The 27,287-nt window shown below is 47.2% G+C and overlaps 1 protein-coding gene across 3 annotated transcripts; it reads left to right on the top strand.

Annotated features, from left to right (window-relative positions):
- On the top strand, nt 1,623-22,293 carry PTPN18 (protein tyrosine phosphatase, non-receptor type 18). 3 transcript variants are annotated; one of them, XM_003133302.5, is made up of 15 exons: nt 1,623-2,620; nt 4,947-5,055; nt 5,360-5,436; nt 5,526-5,621; nt 5,733-5,771; nt 17,436-17,504; nt 18,346-18,408; nt 18,644-18,786; nt 19,455-19,521; nt 19,593-19,670; nt 19,758-19,847; nt 20,097-20,185; nt 21,140-21,348; nt 21,795-21,869; nt 22,095-22,293. In XM_003133302.5, exons 1-15 carry the CDS (start codon nt 2,528-2,530, stop codon nt 22,160-22,162), a joined length of 1,365 nt encoding a protein of 454 aa, XP_003133350.2. In that variant the 5' UTR covers nt 1,623-2,527; the 3' UTR covers nt 22,163-22,293. The 3 variants fall into 3 exon arrangements, with proteins under 3 accessions (XP_003133350.2, XP_013837525.1, XP_013837531.1); XM_013982071.2 differs by lacking the exon at nt 5,733-5,771; XM_013982077.2 differs by lacking the exon at nt 18,346-18,408.

Raw genomic sequence — 27,287 nt, 5'->3', positions numbered from 1 at the left:
CAGGCCACTTAGGCAGAAGGATCCCCCAAAAGGCTTGCAGACAGACACATAGCCACCTGGTAAGACAGATTTCCAGGTAGAGTCCTAGGGCGAGACAAACAGACCACAGCAGGACAGCCAGGCAGATTCTTGGACAGGCATCCAGAAAGACCTGTGTCCCTCCCACCCCACTTCCAGCCAGCCAACAGACAATCACTCAAGAACAAACAGAGGGCCCTGCCACTGGACAAAGATGTTACTCAGTGGAGAGACACCCCACTATGCAGTCAACTAGCTAGCCAGACCTTCAGCTTGACAGACTTAAGCTCTGCCAGGAAGACAGACCCAGCCTACAAGAAAGTCAAGCCCTCTGGACAGACAGATGCCCCCCCAAGCCAGGGAGAGAGTAGTCATAATATATCCCATCCTGTTGGGCAGACCCTTAGCTGGAAGTGGAACACAAGATACCCAGCTGGCCAGAACCCTTTTGCTGGGTCAACCACCCTGCCTCCCTGTCACCACCATAGATGATATGGTGGCTCACTGACTCAGTGTTGCCTCTGATCCCCAGATATCACCGGTTTCCAGTGACCATTGCCATCCAATGACATCCACCATGAGCAGGGTCCATAAAGGCCTTTTGTGCTCCCACGGTGGCTCTCCCCCACCCCTTTACTCTGGTATCCACTACCCCCAAGTGACTGCCATTAGTGTCCATGAGGACTCAAAGATTTGGGTCTCTGGCTTCTCCAGTGAGCCTCAAAGTCTGCTGGTATTTCCATGTCTTGCAACCCTGTGTCTCCAGCAGCCATCCAAGAAATCTCTGATCCCACTGACATTCACTATCAGCCCTGAATAGGAGTCCTCGATGACCTTCCCTGACTCTTTTGACACCTCAATTACTTTAACATTCCAAGTCCCAGTGGTTACTTTCAGACTCTGACCTCCCAGTGACCGCTGCTGACATCTATGGATAGTCTGTGTGAATACCTTCAATGAGTTCACTATCAATGTCCATCCTTGGTGATCACTACTGACCCCCTTTGAACTCTCACAGGTGATGGTGATAAACAGTCAACAGTGATTTCTACTAATCGCTCAATGAGAGAAACACTGACCTGCTTTCACCTCAGTCACTTAAACTGGGATCAGAAAACCACAGCCTGCAGACCACCAAAACTTTTGTGACAAAATTTCAGTGCCCACGAAGTTTGCAATACAATCACACTCATTCCTTTACATATGCCTTTACATATTTCACAAGGCATGGCAGAGTTGAGTAGCTGGGACAAGGACAAGGTTTCTTAAAGAACCCAAGCCCTTTAAGAAACAGTTTGCCTGTCCCTGACTTAAACAGCACGCTAATGAACTTTATCCACACCCCTTACCCTTGAGGTGAGGGGTGGATGAGCCCATCTACACTGGCGGGTCCTTGGGAAGGGGGCAGGCTCCTCTCTGCCCTCTCCAGCCTCTCTTAGGGGCTGTATACTAGCTTTCACATTTTTAAAGACCAGAGTGTAGTGCAAATAAAGCTGCTGAAACTGTTCCTGTTGTGGCTCAGCGGCTTGCAAACGGTCTAGTATCCACTAGGATGCATGTTTGATCCCTGGCCTCAGTGGGTTAAGGATCTGGCATTGCAGAGAGCTGTGGTATATAGGTCGCAGACGCAGCTGGGATCTGGATCTCGTTGCTGTGGCTTGGCCTAGGTCGGCAGCCACAGCTTCCATTCCACCCCTGGCCTGGGAACTTCTATATACCGCAGGTGCGGCCATTAAAAAAGCAAAAACAAACCAACAAAAGACACAAACAACTCTTTTAAAAGCGTGGAGAACACCTAGTCCCCTGAACCCACTTCCAGGCCTCGGTACTCATTTTCCAATAAGGTTTATGTGAGTTGAGATCCTCAAATTTGGACTGGATTTTGGCGTCCTCAACTCTTCTTTGCACAACTCAGAAAAAGAAGCAATCTTAAGAAATACAAGGATTCAGCCCCACAGCCCAGGTGCCCGGGTGTCATTTTCCCCTGCGGCTACCTCCCCCGACCTCTCTCGGACCCCGCCGGAGTGCACAACGCGGGACGGTCCCCACGCGGGGTCCGCCAGGCACAAGTTGCAGCTCAAACTAGGCGACCAGCTCCACCCACAGCTGCCGCACCACCCCTTCTCGGATCTGGACAAAACCTAGCTCCCAGGACACCAGGCCGGGTGAAGGTTCGCTGTCATGCATGCCCCGGCGCGGACTCCCGGGTCCGAGGAAGGAGGTGTCCCTGGGATCGTGCGGACTCAGCCAAGCCCGCGCGGTGGCCACAAAAAACGGAAGCGCCGGGGCAGGACAAGTTTTTGGCCCAGCAGCGGGTCCTGGAGCCTGTGGGCGGGGGCGGGGACAGGCTCTGAGGGTCTTTGGCTTAGGGGCGTGTCCTGCCCGTCGCTGCGCACTTCCATTAGCTGGCGAGATTGGAGGCGGGGCCTCGGCATCCTCCCACGGAGTCTACACTAGCTAGGAGCGCGGAGCGCTGCAGCTGGACGGGACCTTGCTGGCCGGCGGCGCCATGAGCCACAGCCTGGACGCGGTGCGGAGCTTCCTGGAGCAGCTGGAGGCGCGGGGCGGCCGGGAGGGGGCGGTCCTCGCCGGCGAGTTCAGCGTGAGTGGGCGAGTGTGGACGGCGGCGCGGGCTTGCCCTGGACGATCTGGACGTTTGTTCTTCTGTGCGCTCTGCTGCGCTTTGCCTCTGTTTCTGGCGTGCAGGGGCGTCTCCTCGCCTCCAGGTCTTTTTCTCTCCCCAGCACCTCTCTCTGTCGCAATCTCTCCCTGTCTTCACCGTCTGGTCCGCAGAGCCCCGGAGGGCGAAGTCCACTGCTGGGCTGGGCGGGGCCGCACACGCCCTCGGGTCCTGGAGCCCTCGCTTCGCTCCCGGAACCATCCCGTTGTTGGGCAGGCTGGGCGGGGGAGGGCGGGCGTGCACCTGTGCTGGACGCGCGACACCCGGCCGCTCCTGATGACCCGGAGGTCACTCCTGTGGTCCTGGGGAAGAAGGGGCTAGGGGAAGAGGAACCAAGAGGCCCCGCTGCGGCAAGGGTGTGGTCACCAGCTCAGATAGGCGCTGTGGCCCCGGGGGGTTTTACCTACCCCCTCTGGCCTCGGTTTCTCCTTGGGTGAGTAGCGGACGTTGATGACTAAACTGACCTGAGGATTAAAATAACCAGTGTGGGTAAAAAGCGCTAAGCACATCCTGAGAGCTCACTTCACAGACGACTTTGTCACTAATGGTAATATTCGAAACTTGACAATGGAGTAATGCAAGCTATACGCATGGAGTGGTGATGCAGTAGCGTCATGGGCATCACATACTACACGTGCTAAGATGTTTTAAATATAACATAGAAACGTGCTGTGCAAATATGTAAACACAATATATGGTGACATATCTCAAATTTAAAAATAAGTTTAACAAATATATGTGTATAAGCATTAATAAATGACTAGATAATCATTAAGTACAATAAAAATTGCTAACAGAATCAAATTAATGAAATTAATACATATAACATCTATAGTGAATCTGTATAAATATGATCATACATTATAATTTTCATAGCATTAAAGTTCATAAGGAGTCCCCATCGTGGCGCAGGGGTTAATGAATGCGACCAGGAACCATGAGGTTGCAGGTTCGATCCCTGGCCTTGCTCAGTGGGTTAAAGATCTGGTGTTGCTGTGAGCTGTGGTGTAGGTCACAGACTCGGCTCAGATCCAGTGTTGCTGTGGCTGTGGCATAGGCAGGCAGCTACAGTGCCAATTAGATCCCTAGCCAGGGAATCTCCATATGCTGCTGGAGCAGCCCTAGAAAAGGCAAACAAACAAACAAAAAGTTCATAAAACAATAGAATAAACAAATACAACATGGAATTTACAAAATAAGCAGTTATTCAAATTCCTAAGTATGTGACAAATAGATAAAAGAAATATACAGATATAAAAATAGATGTTGTATATAACAAATGTGTAATAAACAAAACATGTAATTTATTCAGTATGAAAATGTACATAGTAAATATAAACACATAATACCCAGGTGGTACATGTCATCATGCCCATCTGGGTCTGGGTCCAGTCTGGGACAGTGAGCAGTGCTGAAGACCCCTGTGCAGAAGGCTAGGTGGTGAACAGTGCCAGTTGCTGGAGGCCACCCTCCTGCCAGCAGTCTCCTGCACTCACAGGAATCTTTGGGTCTCCCTAGGCTTTGGTTTTTTCATTTCTACCGATAGTAGAAATATCGGTAGTGGTACCCACTGCACTAGTGTGTCCATGGGATTTAAATGACCTGATGGGTGTAAGTACACTGGGCTTGCACCCAGTGGTGGCTTTGTAGGTGTTCCTTATTATCATGATTATAAATACCTGATGATGATGGTAATACAATTCACTAATTATAAAGATCTAACAGTAGTAAAACAGCTACAGTGTCTAGTTTCACAAGTCATTCATGTACATTGTATATTGTCCTATATATTGTGTATCATCATGTTTTTTATATTAACTACATAATATATTACAATTATTGTTCACAACACAAAGTAATACATTTTGAGTGTACAGGGGTTAGATACTCAGAGGTCTGAGTTCAACACTCACCTCACTCCTGGGTGGGACATTCAGCAAGTCACTCAAACATGTGGTGACTCAACTTTCTCACCTGCACAGTGGATACCTCAATAACAGTACCTACTTCAGAGGGATCTTGCAGATGTCCCTTACACATGTCCCCTCAATGCCCTTACAGAGTCTGGCAAAGAGGAGGCACTCTTGAGTCGCTACAATTATTGAATTTTTATGATGCTGCATTCACCTCTTGTAGGTCACGTGCTGTGTATCCCCGTGAGATCCTCAGTGTCCTAGGACTCTGACCTGGCTCCGCTCTTTGCTCTCTCCTCCCTCTCCTGGGTCTTCTCTTGCTGTCTTCCCTTCAGGACATCCGGGCCCACTCAGCTGCCTGGAAGACTGACGGCGTGCTCTCCACCGAGGCTGGTAGTCGACAAGAGAATGTGAGGAAGAACCGCTACAAAGATGTGCTGCCATGTAAGTCATGGCTGGGAATGGGGGTGAGGCCTTCCCGAGGGGTTGGTGCAGCTCCTAAGGTCCCCACCCCATGGGCAGTCCTGGTATTAGCCCGGATTCCCTGTGTCACCACTGGGCTCCCAGACCTTGCCTCCCAGAGCTCTGCTGTGGCTGCATTTCTCCCTAGCAGCCCATGAGTACACCTCGGTGACATCCCTGCTAGGTATACCATCTGTCCCCTGCTGGCTTTCATCCAGGAGACCATCAGGGCCTTGATGTCCCTGTCACCCCCAAACTCCATGTTTCTCATCTTTCCCGCTGGCAGATGATCAGACACGAGTGATCCTTTCCCTGCTCCAGGAAGAGGGACATGGTGACTACATCAATGGCAACTTCATCAGGGTTAGGCTGGGAGCCGGGGAAGGGGCAGAGGTCGGGGTGGGGGTGGGCGGTATCAGCGGGATCTCCATAGTGAACTTAGCCTCTGCTAGGGCACAGATGGAAGCCAGGCCTACATCGCCACACAAGGACCCCTGCCTCACACCGTGCTAGACTTCTGGCGCCTCATCTGGGAGTTTGGGGTCAAGGTCAGCTTTGGGGGAGGGCGAGGTGGGGCTAACATTCTGGGTCCTCCTTTACTCTGTTTACCCCACTCTCAAACCAAATCACCTCCCTGTCCCTTTACCCTTCTTGTCTAGGTAATCCTGATGGCCTGTCGGGAGACTGAGAACGGGCGGGTAGGTGTCCTCAACCCCTAGAAGGCATGTCCTTGTGCAGGGAGGAGACTGGAGAAATCATTTGAGCTCTCTGATCCCATGACTCAAGGGCTCAGTTCTTGGGGTGTCCCCACCATAGCTCTTCTGAAAGCCCACTGTTTCTGTCTTTAAGTTTTTGGTTGACTTTTTTTTATTCATGGGATTCATCCATCCAATGTTGGCAGCTGCTTTCCTGCTGGCTTTCTCACCCCATTCTACACTATAGACCAGAGGGCCCTATAAGTGTGGCTTCCCCAGTTGAGCTCTCATCTCTCCACCTGTCTCCCCCTTATTCACTCCACTTCAACCACTCTGGCCTTTGTTCTGCCTTGGGTCCTATGCTTTGTCTGTTCCCTCTGCTGGGACATTTTTCCCTTTGGCCTGCTCCACCACCATCTTCAGATCTTGGCTCAGATGCTCTTTCCCCAGTGAGATCTTCCTGGATCCTACCCCATTTGAAATTCCCAGCACTCCCACTCTCCTTTCCTTGTCCCACTTTCACTTTTTCCTTCACAGTTCTTACCAACTTCTAACATATAAGGTAACCTACAGATGTATTATGTATATTGTTCATTCTCAGTCTCCCTGATTCCATGAGGGCAGGGATCTTTGTTTTGATCATTAGCATAAATTACTCGATAACTATATGTAAATATATGTCAACATTGAAGGCACATGGTTTCTGCATCCTGGCCTGCCCCTGGACAGGGCTGAGGGTGGAGTGAGTACTGCTGTGGGATGACTGGCTGATCATGGAGTCTGTACAATCTGTAGTGATGCACCTTTTTCATTCTTAATCTTGATAGTTTGTATGGCCTGTTTGACTCCCCTATGTCAGTCTGGCTAGAATAAAGACCAGTAAACTTTAGCTCTTATACTAAATCTGTCCTGCTGCCTATTTTTGTAAATAAAAATGTATTAGAACATAGCCACACTCACTTTTTTCACATAGTGTGGATACCTGCTTTCATGCTACAATGGGCAAGTGCAGTAGTTGCAAGTTAGGTAGATTGTATGGCTTGCAAAGTCTAAAATATTTATTATCTGGTGCTTTATAGAAAGTTAGCCAATCCTTGGGCTAGAGATTTATCAATTTTATTATTTATTTATTTATTTTTTACTTTTTAGGGCCTCACCCATGGCACATGTAGGTACCCAGGCTAGGGGTCTAATCAGAGCTACAGCTGCCGGCCTACACCACAGCCACAGCAACTCCATCTCCTTAACCCACTGAGTGAGGCAGGGATCAAACTGCAGCTTCATGGTTCCTAGTCAGATTTGCTTCCGCTGTACCACGATGGGAACTCCTATTATTTTTTTTTTAAGAAGCAGCTTTGGAGAGTTCCCGTTGTGGCGCAGCAAAAAAAAATCTGACTAGCATCCATGAGGACCCAGGTTCGATCCTTGGCTTTGCTCAGCAGGTTAAGGATTTGGTGTTGCCATGAGCTGTTGTGTAGGTTGCAGATCCGGCTTGGGTCCTGCATTGCTGTGGCTTTGTGTAGGCCAGCAGCTACAGCTCCAATTCAACCCCTAGCCTGGAAACCTCCATATGCCGTGTTTTATTTTATTAATTTCTTTATCTTCCTTCTTGGATTTACTTGCCCTTTTTTTCTAATTGCTTAAGCTTAGATCATGCATTTGTCATTTTGTTCCAAATATAGGCATTTAATGTCATTCATTTTTCTCTACTCACTGCTCTGGCTGCATCTCACAAACTGGATATATTATGTCTTCTTTTTCAATTCATTCAAAATATTTTGTAATTTCCCTTGTTATTTCTTCTTTGGCTGTTGGTATTTTACCATGGCTGTGCTTAATTTCCAAATATTTGGGGATTTTCCCATATATTTTTCTGTGGTCAAAGAACAACTTTATATGATTCCAGTCCTTTCTTATGTACTAACTTGTTTTGTGGCCATGGATATGATCTATCTTGATAAATGTTCTGTGTGCACTTGGAAAGTATATGTGTTCTTTGTTGAGTGGAGTGGTCTATAAATATCAATTAGGTCAAATGGATTGTGTCTTTTTTTTATTATGGTTGATTTACAATGTTCTGTCAGTTTCTGCTGTACAGCAAAGTGTCCCAGTCATATATATATATATGTTTACACACACATACATTCTTTTTCTCACATTATCTTCCATCATGTTCCATCACAAGTGACTAGATATAGTTCCCTGTATTAGACAGCAGGATCTCATTGCTTTTCCATTCCAAATGCAATAGTTTGTATCTACTAACCCCAAACTCCCAGTCCATCTGATTGTGTCTTTTTGAAGGACACTTTAACATCTTTTATATCTTTACTGTATCTTAAAAATCGTTACTGATTTCTTTTCTCTAAATGTTCCATTGGTTCCTGAGAGAGTGTTGAAACCTCCAGTTGTTCTATAATTACCAAGTAGGACAAGTTTTTCAATAGTACTCTTCAAATCTTATTATTCTTACTTTTTTGGGGGTCTATTTGCCCTATTACTTGGTGAAATAGGAGTGTTGGAATCTCTAACTCTAATTTTAGATTGATATATTTCTCCTTTCAGTTGTCTGTTTTTGCTTCAGATATTTAAAAATTCTGTAATTGGGTGCACATACAGTTAGGACTATGTCTTGATGAATCAATCTTGTTTCAACATGTAATGTTCCTTTTGTCTCTGGTAATATTCCTTTCTCTGAAGTGTATTTTGATATTAAGGTAGCCATTTAAACGTCTTGAGATTAAAGTGTACGTAATATATCATTTTTCATTCTTCTACTTTTTATCTGTGTTTATCTTTATTTTTTAAGTGTGTTTCTTACAGCTAGCATATTGTGGGCACTTGCAGTTTTATCCAGTCTGACAATCTCTGCCTTTTACTGGAGTATTTAGTCTTTAATATAAGGTAACCAACAATGTGTCTAAATCTACCCTTTTTCTATTTGTCTTCTATTGTTCTATCGGTTCTTTGTCTTTCTTCTTGTCTGTCTTCTTTTTTTTTACTGAGAATTTTTATGAAGCCACTTTACAGTCATTATTCACCTGTTATTAACAGTCAGTTATACTTCTTTGTATTATGTGCCTGTGTCTTAGTCTGTGTTCAAATAATATGCTGTTTCATATAAAATGCAAGAACTTTACAGTAGCATATTTCAGTATTCTCTTTCCATGCTTCCAGCTATTGTTGACATAGGTTGGATTCTAAATACAAAATATACTATACAACACACTGCTAATTTTTTTTGCTATAGATTATCTTTTTTAAAAAACAACTTTATTGAGATAGAATTTATCCAGCTAAAGTGTGTGATTCACTTGTCTTCAGTAGGTTCCTGAGGTATACAACCATCACCACAATGAATTTTAGAACATTTTCATCACTTGTTAAAGAAGCTCTGTATCCATTAGCAGTCACATTCCATTTCCCATCAAACTCCACCCTAAGCAACTCCTAATGTTATTATTGGTCTCTATAGATTTGCCCACCCTGGACTTTTCATATAACTGGAATCATACAGTATGTTGCCTTTTGTGACAGGCTTCTTTCACTAAGGTAGTGTTTTTTACATTCATGCATATTGTAGCATGTATCAGTACGTCACTCCTGATTGCTGAATAACATCTGTTGAATGGGTCTACCACATTTCATATATCCATTTGTCACTTTATAGAATTTGAGCTTTTCCCACTTTTTGGCAATTATGAATAGTGCTACTATTTAACACTCATGTCCAAGCTTGTTTTTTATTTGTTTCTTTTTAGGGCCCCACCTGTGGCATATGGAATTTCCTGGGCTGGGGTTTGAATTGGAGCTGCAATTGCAGGCCTACACTACAGCCACAGCAACACCAAATCCGAACCACATCTGCGACCTATGCCACAGCTCATGGCAATGCCGGACCATTAACCCATTGAGCGAGGCCAGGGATTGAACCTCATGGATACTAGTTGGATTCATAACCCACTGAGCTGCAACGGGAACTCCATGTGCAAGTTTTTGTGTAGAAGTATGTTTTCATTTCTCTTGGGTATATACCTAGAAGTGGAATTGCTGGGTCATATGATAAACTCTATTTTTAACATTTTGAGGAACTGCCAAACTGTTTTCCACAGGGCCTATGTCTTTTACACTTCAATGAGCAACGTATGAGGGTTCCAATTTCTCCACATTCTTATCAACACTTGTTATTGTCTTTCTTTTTCATTGCAGCTATCTTATTGGGTGTGAAGGGGTACTCCTTGTGTCTTTTTATTTTCAGTTGCAGTTATACATATATAATATTCCATTTTAATGATTTCAAGTGTTCGATTTAAAAACATTAAGTACATTCACAATGCTGCAAACCACTACCACTATCCATTCCCAGAACTTTGTTCATCGTCCAAACAGAAACTCTATCCACTTAATAATTACACCCCATTTCCCCTTCCCCCATCACTTGGTAGCTTTTTTTTTTTCTTTTTTTGTCTTTTTAGGGCTGAACCTGTAGCATATGGAGGTTCCCAGGTGAGGGGTCGAATCTGAGCTGTAGATGCTACCCACACTATAGCCACAGCAATGCCAGATCCGAGGTGGATTTGTGACCTACATCACAGTTCATGGCAATGCCAGATCCTTAATCCACTGAGCAAGGCCAGGGACCGAACCCACAACCTCATGGATGCTAGTCAGATTCGTTTCTGCTGACCCACAACAGGAACTCCTCTTGGTAGCTTTTATCCTACTTTCTGTCTCTAGTAATTTGCCTATTCTGGGTAGCTCGTGTCAGTGGAATCATACAATACTTGTCCTTTTGTGTTTGGCTTATTTCACTTACCATGTTTTCAAGGTTCATCCATGTTGCAGAGTGCATCAGAATTTCATTCTTTTTAAGGCTGAATAACATTTCATTGAATGTATACACCACATTTTGTTTATACACTCATCTGTTGATGGACATTTTTGGTTGTTTCTACCTCTTGGTTCTTGTGAATAATGCTGCTATGAACATTAGTATGTAAGTATCTGTTTTAAGTCCTTCCTCCTCCTCTTCCTCCCCCTTCTCCCCCTCCTTCTCTTTCCCCTCCTCCTCCTCCTTCTTTTTCTTCTTGCTGCAGGCATGCAGCAACTTGATGTGGGGTCTCAGTTCCTAGACCAGAGATTGAACCTGGGCCACCACAGTAAAACTGCTGAGTCCTAACTGCTGGACCACCAGGGAACTCCCATCTTTTTATTTTCTTGACAGTGTCCTTTGAAACATAAGCACTTTTTAATTTTGAGGAATTCCAGTTTATGTATTGTTTTGATGTGCTTTTGGTGTTGTAAAACCAAAGGTCAAAAATATTTGCTCCTATCTTTTCCTCTAAGTATTTTATAGTTTTATCTCTCTCTCTCTTTTTTAGTTTTATCTCTTATATTTAGGTCTCTGATTCAATTTTTGTATATGGTATGAAATAGGGATCCAAATTCATTCTTTTGTATGTAGATAACCAGTTTTCCCAGCACCATTTGTTGAAAAGCCTGTGTTTTCCTCATTGAATGGTCTTGGTACCTTGTTGAAAATCAATTGACCACACATGTAAAGGCTTATTTCTGGAGTCTCAATTCTGTTCCATTGATTGATCTGTCAATGTATGAGTGCTACACATTATTGTAGCTTTGTAATAATTTTTGAAATCAGGAAGTGTGAGTCCTCCAGATTTGTCCTTCATTTTTCAAGATTGTTTTGGCTATTCTGAGTCACTTGCCATGCAGAAAATAGTTAACAGAGCAGCCATACTGCTTTTGCTTAAAAAGGCCTTCCCGTAAGTTTGGCTCTTGGCTGGAAAGTGGATTTCCAATAAAACTGGCTCTCTATGCCTAAATTGTTTATACAAACAATGTGTTTGTGACAATAGGTTTACGTGAATACCTGTGCTCCCTCCTTCTGGGTGTCTAAGTTTGGGCACATGTGAATCAGAGTGCTTACATACCACAGAAAGTGCCCCAGTAAAAACCCTGGGCACTGAGTTCCTAAGGAGCATCCCTGTGGACGTTTCACATGTGTGGTCACAACTCACTGATCCACTGGGAGAAGAACCTTGGAAGCTGGCACCTTCACATCATGAGCCTTTACCCTTTGCTCTTTCTTCTATATCCGTTCATTGTGGTAAATTGTCGCCGTGAGTACAACTCTCTGCTGGATCCTGTGTGTCTTCCTATTGAATCATCAAACCAGACTGTGGCCTTTGGTAGCCATGACACAATTTTATTAATGTTAACATATTAATCTTTATATATCAATGTTAAGATCACCTTGCTGATAGCTTCAAAAAGACTTCTAGAATTTTGATAAGGATCTTGAACCTGTCTATCAATTTTGGGGGTATTGCAAACAATAGTTTTCTTTATATGAGAATAAATTGATGTTTCTGTCTTGATTTCGTTTTCTGTAACCTTGCCAAATTCATTTATTAGCTCTAATAGCTTGTGTGATATGCGTGCATGCGCACGTACACGCATGTATGTGCATTATTTAGACTTTTCTATATGTAACATCATGCAATCTACAAATTGAGATAGTTTTGCTACCAAATCTGAGTAAACTTTCTTCTTCCTTCTTCTACTACCCTCACCCTTCCTCCCTCTCACCTTCCCTCCTTTCCTTCCTTCATTTTTTCCCTTAATTGCACTGGCTACAGCTTGTAATATGAAGTTATATAGAAGTGGGAAATGCAAATAACCTTATCTTGTTCCTGATTTTTTTTTTTTTTTTTTTTTGGTCTTTTTAGGGCCACACCTGAGGCATATGGAAGTTCCCAGGCTAGGGGGTAGAATTGGAGCTGCAGTGCTAAGCCTCCTCTGCAACCTACACCACAGCTCACGACAATGCCAGATACTTAACCCACTGAGTGAGGTCAGGGATCAAAACTGCATCCTCATGGATACTACTGGTCGGGTTCGTTACTGCTGAGCAACGACGGGAGCTCCTCTTGTTCCTGATCTTTTTTTTTTTTTTTTTGTCTTTTTTTGCTATTTCTTGGGCCGCTCCCACAGAATATGGAGATTCCCAGGGTAGGGGTCCAATCTGAGCTGTAGCCACCAGCCTACACCAGAGCCATGGCAACGCAGGATCCAAGCCGTGTCTGCAACCTACACCACAGCTCACGGCAACGCTGGATCCTTAACCCACTGACCCAGGGATCGAACCCGCAACCTCATGGTTCCTAGTCGGATTCGTTAACCACTGCGCCACGATGGAAACTCCTCTTGTTCCTGATCTTAAGCACAAAACATTCAGTCTTTCACCGTTAAGTCTTAGGTTAGCTGTAAGTTTTGGTAGATGTGTGTTTTTTGTTTGCTTTCATTTTTTAAATCATGATGAAGAATTTCTATGTCTAGTTCTTTTTGTGTTTTATCATGAAAGGGTATTGCATTTTGTTCAGAAATTTTTTTCTGAATCTATTCAGTTGATCATGTGTTTTTGTTTTATATTCCATTATTATGATATAGGACATTAATTGACTTTCATATATTGATTTTCATATATTGAACCAACCTCGTGCTCCTGGGATTAATCCAAATTGTTTAATGTATATAATCTTTTGTTACTATTTTGTTGAGGATACATATGTATGTATTTGTATATATATAAATGTATAAATATATATATTTTTTCTTTTCTTTCTTTTCTTTTTTTTTTTTGCCGCCTTGCAGCATATGGAGTTCCCAGGCCAGGGATCAGAAATGAGCCACAGTCAAGACCTAAGCTGAAGCTGTGGCAATGCAGATCCTTAACCCACTGTGCCAGGCCAGGGATTGAACGTGTGTCCCAGTGCTCCCAAGATGCCGCTAATCCTGTTTCACCAAAGTGAAGTCTGTGTCTATGTTCTTGAGACATTGTTTAGTAGTTTTCTTTTCTTGTAATGTCTGTGTATGGTTATTGTACAGAGTAATACTGATCTCGTACAATATGTAGGGAAATATTCCTTCTTCACTTTTTGGGAAAAGTTTCTGAAGGATTGCTATGAATTCCTCCTCTTTTTTTGGTAAAATTCATTAGATTGTCTTTTTTTTTTTTTTTTTTTTTTTTTTTTTAAAGGGCCTTACCCATATCATATGTAGGTTCCCAGCCTAGGGATCGAATCAGAGCTACAGCTGCCAGCCAACACCACAGTCACAGCAATGTAGGATCAGAGCCACATCTGCAACTTACACCACAGCTCACAACAACGCTAGATCCCCAGCCCACTGAGGCCAGGGATAGAACCCACATCCTCATGGATACCAGTTGGATTAATTTCTGCTTTTGCCATAACAGGAACTCCTAGATTGTCTTTTATTTATTTATTTTTTATTTTATTATTATTTTTTTTTTTGTCTTTTTGCTATTTCTTGGGCTGTTCCCACGGCGTATGGAGGTTCCCAGGCTAGGGGTCGAATAGGAGCTGTAGCCACCAGCCCACGCCAGAGCCACAGCAACTCGGGATCCAAGCCGTGTCTGCAACCTACACCACAGCTCACAGCAACGCTGGATTGTTAACCCACTGAGCAAGGGCAGGGACTGAACCCGCTACCTCATGGTTCCTAGTTGGATTCGTTAACCACTGCGCCACGACGGGAACTCCTAGATTGTCTTTTAAAGATGTTAAAAATGAGGAGTTCCTGTCATGGCACAGCAGAAACAAATCTGACTAGGAACCATGAGGTTGCGGGTTCGATCCCTGGTCTCCCTCGGTCGGTTAAGGATCCGGCATTGCCATGAGCTGTTGTGTAGACTGCAGACGAGTCTTAGATCTGGTGTTGCTGTGGCTGTGGCATAGGCTGGCGGCTACAGCTCCAATTGGACCCCTAGCCTGGGAACCTCCATATGCCGTGGGTGTGGCCTTAAAATAAGACAAAAAGACTAAAAAAAAAATGTTAAAAATGATAAGAAACTTTTACATTTAGCTACATATTTATCTTTATCTTTTTCTTTACTTTTCATCCTTTTGTGTAGGTCTGTATTCCACCTGGAATCATGTTTCTTTTGTATAAAGAGCTTACTTTAATATTTCTCATAGTGCAGCTTTGTTTGTGACAAAATCTCATAGCTTTTGTCTGAAATTTATTTTTTAAATTTGAGCATTTTTAGGGTATCACACCATTGACCTCTGAATCACAGAGTTTCTGACAAAATTCTGCTGTCATCCTTATCCTTATTCCTTAGTATGTAGTGTGTGTGTGAGAGACATGCTTTTATGATTTTCTTCTTTATCATTGCTTTTTAGCAATTTGATCATGATCTGCCTTGATATAGCTTTATGATTATTCTTTCTATGATTCATTGACCTTCTTGGATCTGTGGGTTCATAGTTTCATCATATTTGGATAATTTCCAGCTATTATTTCTTCAAAAATAGTTTTTGTTTTCCCCTCTTCTCTCCTTCTGGACTCTAAGCACACATATATTAGACCGCTTGATATATTTCCACAGGTATCTGATTCTCTGTTAATTTCCCATTTTTCCTCTTTTTAATTTTGAATAGTTTCTATAGCTGTGTCTTTGTGTTCACAGATCTTTTCTTCTGCTGTCTAATCTGCTATTAGTTCATTTTTTAATTTCATATATTTTGTTTTTCCTCTGTAGAAGTTCCATTTGGGTCTTATTTATTTACTTATTTATTTATTTTGGCTGTGGTGTACAGTGGCTTGATGTGGGCTCTCAGTTCCCAGATTAGGGATTGAACCCCTGGCTGCAGCAGTGAAAGCACCAAGTCCTAACCACTAGGCCACCACACTTTCATCATGTTCCCATTTCCCTTTTCTTTTCTTTTCTTTTTTTTTATTAATCACAAATAGCTTTTGATTGTGTTTAAAATCATAAATTTGAAATCCTGTTTTTCAGCTTTGAAGTTTCTTTTTTTTTTTTTTTTTGTCTTTTTTTTGTTGTTGTTTTGTTGTTGTTGTTGTTGTTGCTATTTCTTGGGCCGCTCCCGCGGCATATGGAGGTTCCCAGGCTAGGGGTTGAATTGGAGCTGTAGCCACCGGCCTACACCAGAGCCACAGCAACGCGGGATCCGAGCCGCGTCTGTAACCTACACCACAGTTCACGGCAACGCCGGATCCTTTAACCCGCTGAGCAAGGGCAAGGATTGAACCCGCAACCTCATGGTTCCTAGTCGGATTCGTTAACCACTGTGCCACGACGGGAACTCCCCATTTCCCTTTTCATCTTTGAATATATTTATAATACTTATAAAAGCTGTCTTTGTCTGCTTCTTTCCTCATCTCTAGTGGGTCTTTTTCTGCTGATTTTTCTCCTGGATATAGGTCACATTTTCTTGCTTCTTTGTATATAGAATACACTTTTTTTTTTTTTTTTTGGTCGTCTTTAGTGCTGCCCCTGAGACATATGGAGGTTCCCAGACTAGGGGTCCAATCGGAGCTACAGCTGCCAGCCTACACCACAGCCACAGCAACGCCAGATCCGAGCTGCATCTGCAACCTACACCACAGCTCACAGCAATGCTGGATCCTTAACCCGCTGAGTGAGGTCAGGGATCGAACCTGGGTCCTCATGCATGCTAGCTGGGTTCGTTAACCGCTGAGCCACGATGAGAACTCCTATCTAGTAAACTTTTATTGGATGCTTAGTATTTTTAATTTTACACAAGTTAAGAGTTGGGTTTTTTAATCTTCCTTTACAGAGTGTTGGACATTTTCCTGGAAGGCAAATGGATGTTTGATCATTTTAAGATTTGTTTTTAAGCTTTTTTAGGGCAGATCTAGAGAGCCTTTATTTTGGAACTAAGCTCATTCTCTTTTTTTTTTTTTTCGTCTTTTTTCTGGAGCTGCACCCGTGGCATATGGAGGTTCCCAGGCTAGGACTCTTAATCAGAGCTGAAGCCGCCAGCCTACACCACAGCCACAGCAACATCAGATCCTTAACCCACTGAGCAAGGCCAGGGATGGAACCTGCAACCTCATGGTTTCTAGTCAGATTCATTAACCACTGAGCCACAATGGGAACTCCCTCATTCTACTTCTGATGTGTGGTCCTTTGGGTTCCCTATGAATCAGTCAAGTCTCTCCATGCTGGCTGGAGGAAATGTAAATTCCTTCTGTCCCATTGTGAGCCTAAGAAGGGTTCATCTTCTAGGCCCCTAGTTATTAATCTTTATTAAATTTTCATGGGAAGTTATTCTTGCCTGGCTTCATGGGGTTTCATGTTATCTGTGCCCAGATTATTATTCAGCTAAAGACTTACCGGGACCCTATGCAGACTTCTGGAGTTCTTTGCTTTTGATTCCACAGCTCTGTTCTCCCTTGGCCTCCCTGAGCCCTTGTCTCTGGCTCCTCAACTCAGTGGGATCATCAGACTCTTCATCTCCTGCAGCCTGGTTACTGCTGCCTCTAGGCAGTATCACAGTCTGGCAGGGCCTGTGATCCAGTGTTTGAAAACAGTGGCTCATATATTTTATCTAGGTTTTTGGTTGCTTCCAGTAGAAGAATATCCTGGATGTTTTCCTCCTGCACAGTCAGAGACTCACATCTCCACTGGGGCTGTGTGTATTTACACTGATGAGGCTCTGCTGGCTGGCCTCTTTTGTAGCTGCCTGTGCTCCCACCAGCAACCTGGGCTGTCCGTGGGGGTGTGCACATATGGATCTGAACTCGAGGCAGACACCCCCTCTTCACTGACTGCCCCTTTTCCCTTGCCTTTTGCAGAAAAAGTGTGAGCGTTACTGGGCCCAAGAACAGGAGCCACTGCAGATTGGGCCTTTCTGCGTCACTCTGGTGAGCTGGGGCAGAGGTGGGAACAGATGTTGTGGGAGGTTTCACAGAAGATTCTGAATGGAAAGCTTTTGGGCTGGACCTGAAAGGATGAACAGTTTTCCCACAGTCCACCTCACACTGCAGGAAGCTCTCTGGTATTAGCAGGCAAATAGTTAGAACTCATTATGCACTGCTTTTGCATTTTAGCTACTATCATGGTTATCTCTGTGATTATACACATGTCTGGTTAGGTTCTCAAAATTCTTATTTACCTTCCCATTTCAGAAGAGCTCAGGAAAATCTCTCACCTCAAGTCATACATTAACAGGTGGTACTGCATACATACAATGACGCTTTTGTTATAGAACAAAAGACATTTCTTTGTTGCCCGGTAAATGAGCTTGTTGGATATGTAATCATAGTTCCTCTTTCTCCCCTCTTTCGCAAAAGCTATGGGGGATATTTGGGCTAAATGATTTTTTTTTTCTTCAGCTTTTTAGGGGCACACCCGAGGCATATGGAAGTTCCCAGGCTAGGGGTTGAATTGGAGCTGCAACTGCTGGCCACAGCCACAGCCACAGCCACACCAGATCCGAGCCGTGTCTGTGACCTACACCATAGTTCATGGCAACGCTGGATCCTGAACTCACTAAGTGAGGCCAGGGATCAAACTCGAATCCTCATGGATCCTAGTTGTGTTTGTTAACCACTGAGCCACAAAGGGAACTCCCTAAATGAATTTTTAAACTATGTTGTTTATATTTGATTTTTAAATCAGAAATGCTTTGTTTTCTGTAAATGTGTCTTTTGGCACCCATGATCTTTGTTTTCCACCCTCTTCCCCTATGCCCCACATCCACAGATAAGGGAGACCTGGCTGAATGCAGACCTCACACTCAGGACCCTCCAGGTCACCTTCCAGAAGGTATTGAGAGGGGAGGAGGAGACTCCCACATGAGGAAAGCTATTTTCTGTCTCTGTGTTCTCATCTATAAAATGGGCATTAACAACAGTACTCATCTCTTCAGTTATTATCTGTTGCATTGAAATGGAAGATTTGGAGAACTGGGGCTAACACTTAATAGGTGCTCAATAAATGCTTTTTTTTTTTTTTTCATTTTTCATTCTTCATTCTCTGTCCCTCTTTTTCTGTGTTTCAGGAAGCCCGCTCTGTGTACCAGCTGCAGTATATGTCCTGGCCAGACAGAGGGGTCCCTAGCAATCCCGACCATGTGCTCGTTATGGTGGAGGAAGCCCGTCGCCTCCAGGGATCTGGCCCCAGCCCCTTCTGTGTCCACTGCAGGTCTAGGAAATGGGCTTTTGAGGGTCTGGTGGAACAGAGGAGATAGTGGGGGGTAGGGAGCATGGGGAGGACAGTGCAGGGCTTGGAACCAGTCTTGCAGGTTTTTGTGTGTGTGTGTCTGTGTGTGTATGTCTTTTTGCCACTTTTTGGGCCACTCCCATGGCATATGGAGATTCCCAGGCTAGGGGTCGAATCGGAGCAGTAGCCACCAGCCTACTCCAGAGCCACAGAGCGTCTGCGACCCACACCACAGCTCACGGCAACGCCGGATCCTTAACCCACTGAGCAAGGCCAGGGATCGAACCCGAAACCTCATGGTTCCTAGTCGGATTCGCTAACCACTGAGCCACGACGGGAACTGCAGTCTTGCAGTTTTTATTAGTGCCAGTTTCAAGGAAACCTGAGGCCATGGTTGTTCAAGTTGCAACTGAAATCGTTAGCATATACTGAGCACAGACTGTCTGCTGGGGAGTAAGCATTGCAGTTGGTGCTCAGCAAATACAAACAAATAAAAAGTTTTTCCTTTCAAATCATAACATGGGATTCTGGGAATCAAAAGATGTAAGGGACTCCCCCCCATTAAGGTCCTCACCCTAACCCCAAATGCCCTTTCTAAAAGGGGCTGTGCGCAGGCCCTCACCGAGCTCCATCTGCTTCTTACTTGTTAGTGCCGGCTGTGGGCGAACAGGTGTCCTGTGCATTGTGGACTATGTGAGGCAGTTGCTCCTGACCCAGGTATGAAGAGGGCACTTGGTGTGGGTTTATGCCCACGAGGTCCTGCTCATGTGCCCATCTCTCTGCCCTAGATGATCCCACCTGACTTCAGCCTCTTCAATGTGGTCCTCAACATTCGGAGGCAGCGGCCATCTGCTGTGCAGACAGAGGTGCGAGCTGGTTCTCCTCATTCCCAGTACATACCCTTTTTCCTCTTGTCTTCCGTTCTCCGTGACCCCTCTTCCTCCCACCCCCAGGAGCAGTACAGGTTCCTGTACCACACAGTGGCTCAGATGTTCCTTGCAGCCCTTCAAAACGCCAGCCCTCACTACCAGAACCTCAAGGAGGTACCAAGGCTCCCTTCCAACCCTGGGAGACTGGGACCCAAAGCACAGGTCTACCTTTGAAGCATCCAGCCCTTGGATTCCTGGGAGCAGAGACTGACTCACTATGAAATCCAAGTCCTCCTCCTTGCTCCCAGTCTGATAAAACCGTTCCCTCTTAGGCTTCCCCTCTAGAGCCCACAGTGACCTCCACCAGGAGCCTGGACAGTTTCCTCCAAAGTCTCATAGCCTTGCCCTCCTGTCTTTCCCCAGAACTGTGCCCCGCTCTACGATGATGCCCTCTCCCTCCGGACTTCCCAGACCCTTTCTGCCATGGCCCGCCCATCCGGCGGGGTCCTCAGGTACCCAGCTCCATCCCCTCAGTCTTCCAATTTCTCATGCTTGGAGGCCAACCCTTTCCTCACCCTTGAAGCACCAGCTGTTTCCTTGCCCCTCAGTTCACCAAATATTCACTGGCTCTTTCTTGAACTGAGCTCTATAACCACCCCCCACCCAAAGATGACTCTTTAATCCCAGAGATCCCATTGCCTCTGTGGCTAAGGCAAACCCTACATTCTGATGTTAGCCCTTACTCACGCTCCACTCGTTAATTCAAAAGATTTTTTTTTTTTGGTCTTTTTGTCTTTTTAGGGCTGCACCCCCGACATATGGAGGTTCCCAGGCTAGGGGTGCAATCGGAGCTGTAGCCTCCGGGCCTACGCCAGAGCCACAGCAATGCCAGATCCAAGCAGCATCTTTGACCTACACCACAGGTTATGGCAATGCAGATCCTTAACCCACTGATCGAGGCCAGGGATGAAACCCGCAACCTCATGGTTCCAGTCCATGGATTCGTTTCCTCTGCGCCAGAAAGGGAACTCCATCGGCAGATTATTTTTTGGCTGCCCACCATGTCAGACCTCAGGTCTGGTGTTAGAGACTTCAGCCCTTTGCCTTTGAGACCAGCTCTCCATTTTGGGGCTCTCCCTTCTTTCTCTTTACATGTCACTTCCTCATTCGTTTATTCAAGAAACAACTATACAGAAATGACCGCTTCTCAATACCAATATCCTGCCCCATTCACCTGCCAGGCTGGCCTCTTCCCTTCTTCATCCTTCCAACGTGCTGGGCGCTAGGGATATAGAAACAAGACTCCCTTCCCCAGAGACTCTACCGCCTCCATCTCCGCCCGAACTGCGCGCTGCCACCAGCGGGAAGGAAGCGGGTAGTTTGTGCGCTGAGCGCGCTGCCCCTTCCTTCCCCCGCCTCGGCGCTGCGCTGCCGTTTCACTTCCTCCCCGCCCTCCCCAACCGCAGGAGCATCTCGGTGCCCGGGCCCCCGGCCCTCGCCATGGCCGACACGTACGCCGTGGTGCAAAAGCGCGCGGCTCCCGCGGGCACCGGGGCCGGGGCGGGCTCGCGGGCGCGCGGCGAGGAGGAGGCGCCGCTCTACAGCCAGGTGATGTCACGCGCCCGGCGGCCGCAGGCGCACGCGGAGGACGCGCGCGGGGCGCTACCGGGCCGCGGTGAGTCGAGGCGGCCGTGGCGCGGAGCGCGGGGCGCGGGGCTGGGAAGGGCCAGGCCCCACTTGCTCCTTTCCCCGACCCCGGGTGGCTGGGGACTGGGGGAACCTGGCGGTTAGGAGGACCCCCGCCACCGAGTCCGGCTCGGTCACGCCCCGGAGGCTGAAGTCCAGACTTCCCCGGTCACGCCTCAGAGACTGTTGCCAGGCATCTGGCCATGTCCGGAAGCGTCCTGGGCAAAACCGCGGTCTCAGGCCAGGCCACTTTGAGTGGAGGGCTTGGTCTTGACCACGCCCACAGCCACGCCCCCTCCCTCTGGGCTCCAGCCCTCTGCCCCCAGCCGGCCTTCTCTGGGCCTGGGCCGGGAGGGCGTGTCTCTGCGTAGCGGTGGGTTCCGGGAACTCCGCCGGGTGGCCTGAGTTGATCTGTTGCGTGTTTGCTGCCCGTAGTTACTGCTGACCAAAACCCTGATGGGCCCGGCGCCTATGAGGACGTGGGGAATGGAGCGCAGACCACTGGATTAGGTAAGTCAGACATCCTGGGTCGCTGAGACTCTCTGCAGCTTTAACTGAATCCCAGGCGTTTGGGGTTTAGGGATGATGGCAAGGGACTCACGCCCTCAGGGTCCTGTGGATGTGGCTGCAGTAAACCAGGAGGGCCTGGAGGCTTGGGGATGACTTTCCACGGGTTGCCTACTTCTCCGCACCTGAGATGCTCCATAAGCCTTGCGCGGTCTCTTCCTCTTCCAGGCTTCAACCTGCGTATTGGAAGGCCTAAAGGACCCCGGGACCCCCCTGCCGAGTGGACCCGGGTGTGAGTGCTGCACCCCTGCCTGCCTATTGCTCCATAGAAGTGCCCGGACTGCTGAGGGCTCTGCTCTGCTCTTTGCAGTGTTGGGAATGGAAATGATGGGCTGAATCCAAAATAAAAGTTTCTCCCTGTTGGAAATGTGGGGGCTTTGTCCCAGTGATTATAGCGTTCAAGGCATGAGGCTTGGGGTGATGATGACTGATGAGGTTACACTGAGCAAATTCAAGAATAAACTCAACCCCAAGGGTCTATACAGGGCCTCTACTTGTGAAGGGGAGAATAGACAAATAGGCTTCTTGCAGCTGTCCCTATCACAGGTTGAAGGAAGTGATTCATCTCAGTATCAGAGCCTCCTTCACTCATTCAGCCCATGGATTGACCCCCCCCCACCTCACCCCTCCCCCATTCAGACAGATGGAAGCCAGGTACAACAACAGCCAAGCAGACTGATTTCAGACAGACAGGTGAAAAGATCCCCAGATGGGCAGGCAGACAGATGGACCCCTGACCTGGACAGGCAGATAGCCATACCCCTAGACAGCCAGACCTTCAAAGGGACAGTCCATGGGTGGATCTCCAGTCCATAAACAGGCTAACAGACCATCCCATGCAATAGAGACCACCCCCCCTCATCTGTACAGACAGACAACAACCAGATAGATCCTTAGCTGGACAGACTCCCAGACAGATATAAACAGACATCCAGCTGAACAGACACAGGAGTCCTCTCAGCTAGACAGAATTTCCAGTTACACAGACTCACCCCTACGTTGGCAGACAGTCTGACAGATCTAGCCTCATAGACACCCAACTAGCCGAATGGACTCCCATATGGGCACCAACCACACAGACCCTTGAGTGCACAGACACCCCACCCTGTCTTCCAACTAAGCAGACAGGTGGACAAATCCCACCAACTCACCAGCTACACATTTTGGCAGACAGATGGATGTATCTTGCTAGGAACGCAGCCGAGTGGACCCCCCAAGAGGTCAACTGGTCAGATAGGCAGAAGGACCCTCAGATAGAAAAGCATCATGAGCCAGAGGGAGCCCCCACTATCCAGATCTATCTGCCAGTTGGACATACACTGCACATCCTTCAGGTAGGTGGATTCCCTTCTGGCCAGATGGGCTCCCAGTCCTCAAGTACATAGGCGCCCAGTGGATGGCTGGACCCCTAGTCAGACAAATAGCTTCCCAGCCACAATGAGACACCAGCCTCAGCCAGAGAAACAGCCAGGCCAACTGGCCAGCTAGATCCCAAGCTGGACAGACCTGAGAACCAGATGAACAGATAGACCTCCATCTAGAAAGATGAATGGACCCAACAAGTGAGACCCTTAGCTGTTCACACAGGCCCCTGGCCAGCCCTTGAGCTGGATAGCAGATGCACGCAGACTGCCATCGGGGCAGACAGAGCTGCAGCCAGCGAGACAGCCCTCTACTTCACAGTCACATGGGCTAACCTCAGTCTAACGGACTGGTGAACCTCCAGGTAGATTCAGCTAGAAAAATAAACTCCAGACAGATCAACTCCCAATTTGATAAGAGCCTCAAGTTGGAGTTGATCTGTCTGGAGAGATGTGTAAACCCCCAGCCAGAAAGATAGCAGCCAGTCAGACCATATCTAGACAGGTAGACACTCAGTGAGCCACACAGATCTCCAGCTGGACAGACAGATGGGCCACCCAGCCAGATACACCTTCAAACCAGACAGAACCCCGGGTGGACAAAAGGACAAGTACATTTACACCTGATGCTCCGAAACCCTGATCCTGCCCTGTGAGCCTCCCTCCAGACATGATCTTCCTTCTGAGAGTGTCTGTCTGACAGGTTTGTCTAGGCCAACTCCCAGCCTCCCCCAGGCTTTGGAAAGCTGTCCCGTGTCTGTGATGAGCGTGGACCACCAAGGCCTCCACTTGCCACATGCCCAGCCAGGCCCACATCCCTCATATAGTTGCTGTGAGAACTCAGTGAAAAAGCATGTGAAGACTTAGTGCAGGGAGTTCCTGTCGTGGTGCAGTGGAAATGAATCTGACTCGTATGTATGAGGATGCAGCTTCCACCCCTGGCCTCCCTCAGTGGGTCGGGGATCTGGCGTTGCTGTGAGCTGTGGTGTAGGTCACAGACGCAGCTCGGATCCTGAGTTGCTGTGGCTGTGGTGTAGGCCGGCAGCCGTAGCTCTGATTGGATCCCTAGCCTGGGAACTTCCATATGCTGCATGTGTGGCCCTAAATGAAACAAAACAGAAAACAAAACCCAGCAGCTAAGGGAGGGCTGGACTTCCTGCCTCCATCTGCCCACATCCTTGGGGAACAGAAGTGCCTTGGAGTGGACCTCCCCCGCCGCTTTCTGCCCAGGGGCCTTCAATCCCTAAATGGCAGCATATGTGTGAGTGTCGGGGGCGTCATTTAATACCTATTGCCCCTTGTGTGGGAGAACTGAGGAGGGTATTTTTCACAGGCTCCTAAAACTATCCCAGAGGATGGAGTTTCCATCACTGGAAGCAGAGCGGGTGTGAGGACACAACCTTTCCCTGAGACTCCCAGATAAGCAGCCTGTATTCGAACCCTGTCTCAGTGTGCAAGTGTGGCCTTACTTCCTGCTCTGACACCGTGCAACCACATTTCTCTGCTTCCTCAAAAGAGCTGACTCCCTCTGTGTGTTGCGTCCCCCTCTCCTCCCTCATGTCCTCTGTGTTGCTTGCACCCTGGCCTGTCACCCTCATCAGTCAGCAGTGTCCAGCTCTCTCCTGCTCAGAACCCTGGGTTGGTGTGGGTGTTTGGATACCACGCTCCCTTCTTGCAGGCCCCCACCAATCTGGCTGCCCGCTCACCATATCCCAGACTGAAGGCTCCACCCTCTTCTCCCTTCAAATGCATCCCCTTGGGGATCCATCCAGTCTCAGGCTGTGGATTCCTGCTAAACACCCATAACTCCAAATCTGAGATCTCTAGCTCCGGACATAGCCCACAGAACACCAAATTTCAACCACTCTACTCGAACATCCCAAAGGTAATATTTGCAAAACTCCAGTCCTGATTTTCCTACCAGACCCGACTCCACAGAGATGGGAAAGAAGTCCACGAGGGCCCATCCAGCCTCGGCGCCGCTCCCCTTTTCTCTCCTGTGAGCGGTTGGCACAGCCTACCCGTTCTCCCTTCCAAATACAGCCAGAACCTGACCACCTCTCTTTACTTCCTTGGCTGCCAGGGGCTCCAACCAGTCCGTTTCTTGACCGGGTTATGCAATGTCCTTCCTCAACCAGTCCTCTGCTCCCACCCCTGCTTCCCTGAAGTCTGTTGTCATGCAGAAGCTGAACTGCTACCTCTGTAATGAGGTCGGTTCACAAAGCTCTTCTGCTCAGAACCCTCCTATGGTTCCCTTTGGCCCAGAATAAATATTGGGGTTCTGGTGGTGGTTTCCCTGCACAAGAGGCCTTTGCCACCTCTCCCACCTCATCCCTGTGAAGCCCCGGCATTTGCCTCCCATTGTGGGGAGACAGTGGCCCTAACCCTCTCATGTTCCTGCATAATGTGCCTCGGCCTCAGGGCAGAGGGCACTGGCTGACTTTCCAAGGACGATTGAACAGCAAACTGAACAGAGCCTGTCCGGGAGGGAAAGCCCTCTTTTCTGGAGAGTAGCCTACATTCCAGGGTAAGTAGAGACCCTTTTCTCTCTTTCCCAAAGATGCTTACATGGCAGGACAGTGAACAAGTTCTCTCTGGGGGAGGATGGGCAGGTCAGCAGCCGCACACTCCCCCCACATCATAAAACCACAAAGCTTTCTGAGCTCCGGCTTTCTCTCTTATGACCCAACCCCCTCGTATTAGAGGGGAAACTGGCACCCCCCTGTGGGGAGCAGGGGCATGGCTCAAGAGGCTTATTCTGGTGGCTGTCTTTACTGGGAGTGATAAGGTGTTTTTCTGACTCAGAGGTCTGATGTCACCTGCAGATGAAACTGGGGCAGCTAACCTGTTAGCTCCCAAGGAGGGGCCACCCCTAGAGTGTTCCCACTTTCACCTCTAGCCTCCTTCCTCATCTGATCACAAGCCCACTCCTGACTCAGACATTTCTCTTGGCCTGGGAAGCTTTTCTGTCAGATTCCACTTTTTCTTGTTCTTTCTTTTTTTTTTTTTTCCTTAGGGCTGCACTTGTCACATATGGAAGTTCATAGGCTAGGGGTCAAATTGGAGCCACGGCTGCCGGCCTACACCACAGCCACAGCAACTCAGGCAGGATCCAAGCCACGTTTGTGAGCTGCACCATAGTCCATGGCAATGCCAGGTCCTTAACCCACTGAGTGAGGCCAGGGATCGAAGCTGCATCTTCATGGACACTAGTTGGACTTGTTTTTGCTGTGCCACAACGGGAACTCCTCCACTTCTAATATATTAGAAATTTTAACTCTTTTATGTGTTCTCCTATATGTTCTGACCAGAACGTAGGCTCCATGAGGGCAGAAATTTTTGTTTTGTCAACAGCTGTATTCCTACACCTAGAACAGTATCTGGCACTTAGTAGATGTGCAAATTAATTTATCTCACACGATTTGTTCCCAGGCTTCCTAAATTAGAAATGTGACATCTTGTCTCAAATGTGTTCCCTGCCTTTCCACGTTAGTGACTGTCAAAGCCTAACACACAGTTCTTCTCTGGTTAGGAAGGCACTCAGCACTGGGAGAGCACCCTCTGTGGGCCGCTTCCTCTCCTGCACATCTTTGCTGGGTATGAGTGGAATATTGCTGTCCCCCCTCGACCCCCGCAAAAGATATGTCTAAATTCTGGCTCTGTGCACCTATGAGAGTGACCTCATTTGGAGAAAGTGTCTTGTAGGTGTAATTAAGTTGAGCACCCTGAGATCATCCTGGATTTGGGGTCGGCCCTACACTCGGAAACTGATGTCCTTATAAAATTGGATTTGTTCATCCACAAGCCAAGCAGCACCACTGAAAACCATCAGAAAACTCTCAGGTTCCTCTGCTCTGTTCTCTCTCTCTCTCTGTCCTTGTTTGCACACAACAGCCATTTGGAGGTGCAGGCTGAGAAGCGCTGTAGCAGCGCTGGGATAGAGCAAGGATGGAAGCAGGCGATCTGGAGGGTGGTGCTGCAGCAGCGCAGGGATGGAGGC

Source organism: Sus scrofa, chromosome 15 (genome assembly GCF_000003025.6).
Source record: "Sus scrofa isolate TJ Tabasco breed Duroc chromosome 15, Sscrofa11.1, whole genome shotgun sequence".
Classification (NCBI taxonomy): Eukaryota; Metazoa; Chordata; class Mammalia; order Artiodactyla; family Suidae; genus Sus; species Sus scrofa.
The sequence above is the reverse complement of the archived record's forward strand: the minus strand, read 5'-3'. Positions and strand labels throughout refer to the sequence as shown.

Coding starts and splice junctions, on each gene's coding strand:
- PTPN18 (XM_003133302.5), top strand. CDS start 2,528: ATGAGCCACAGCCTGGACGCGGTGCGGAGCTTCCTGGAGCAGCTGGAG. Junction 17,505..18,345: donor GGCCTTTCTGCGTCACTCTG/GTGAGCTGGGGC, acceptor CCACATCCACAG/ATAAGGGAGACCTGGCTGAA. Junction 21,349..21,794: donor CGGGGCGCTACCGGGCCGCG/GTGAGTCGAGGC, acceptor TGCTGCCCGTAG/TTACTGCTGACCAAAACCCT.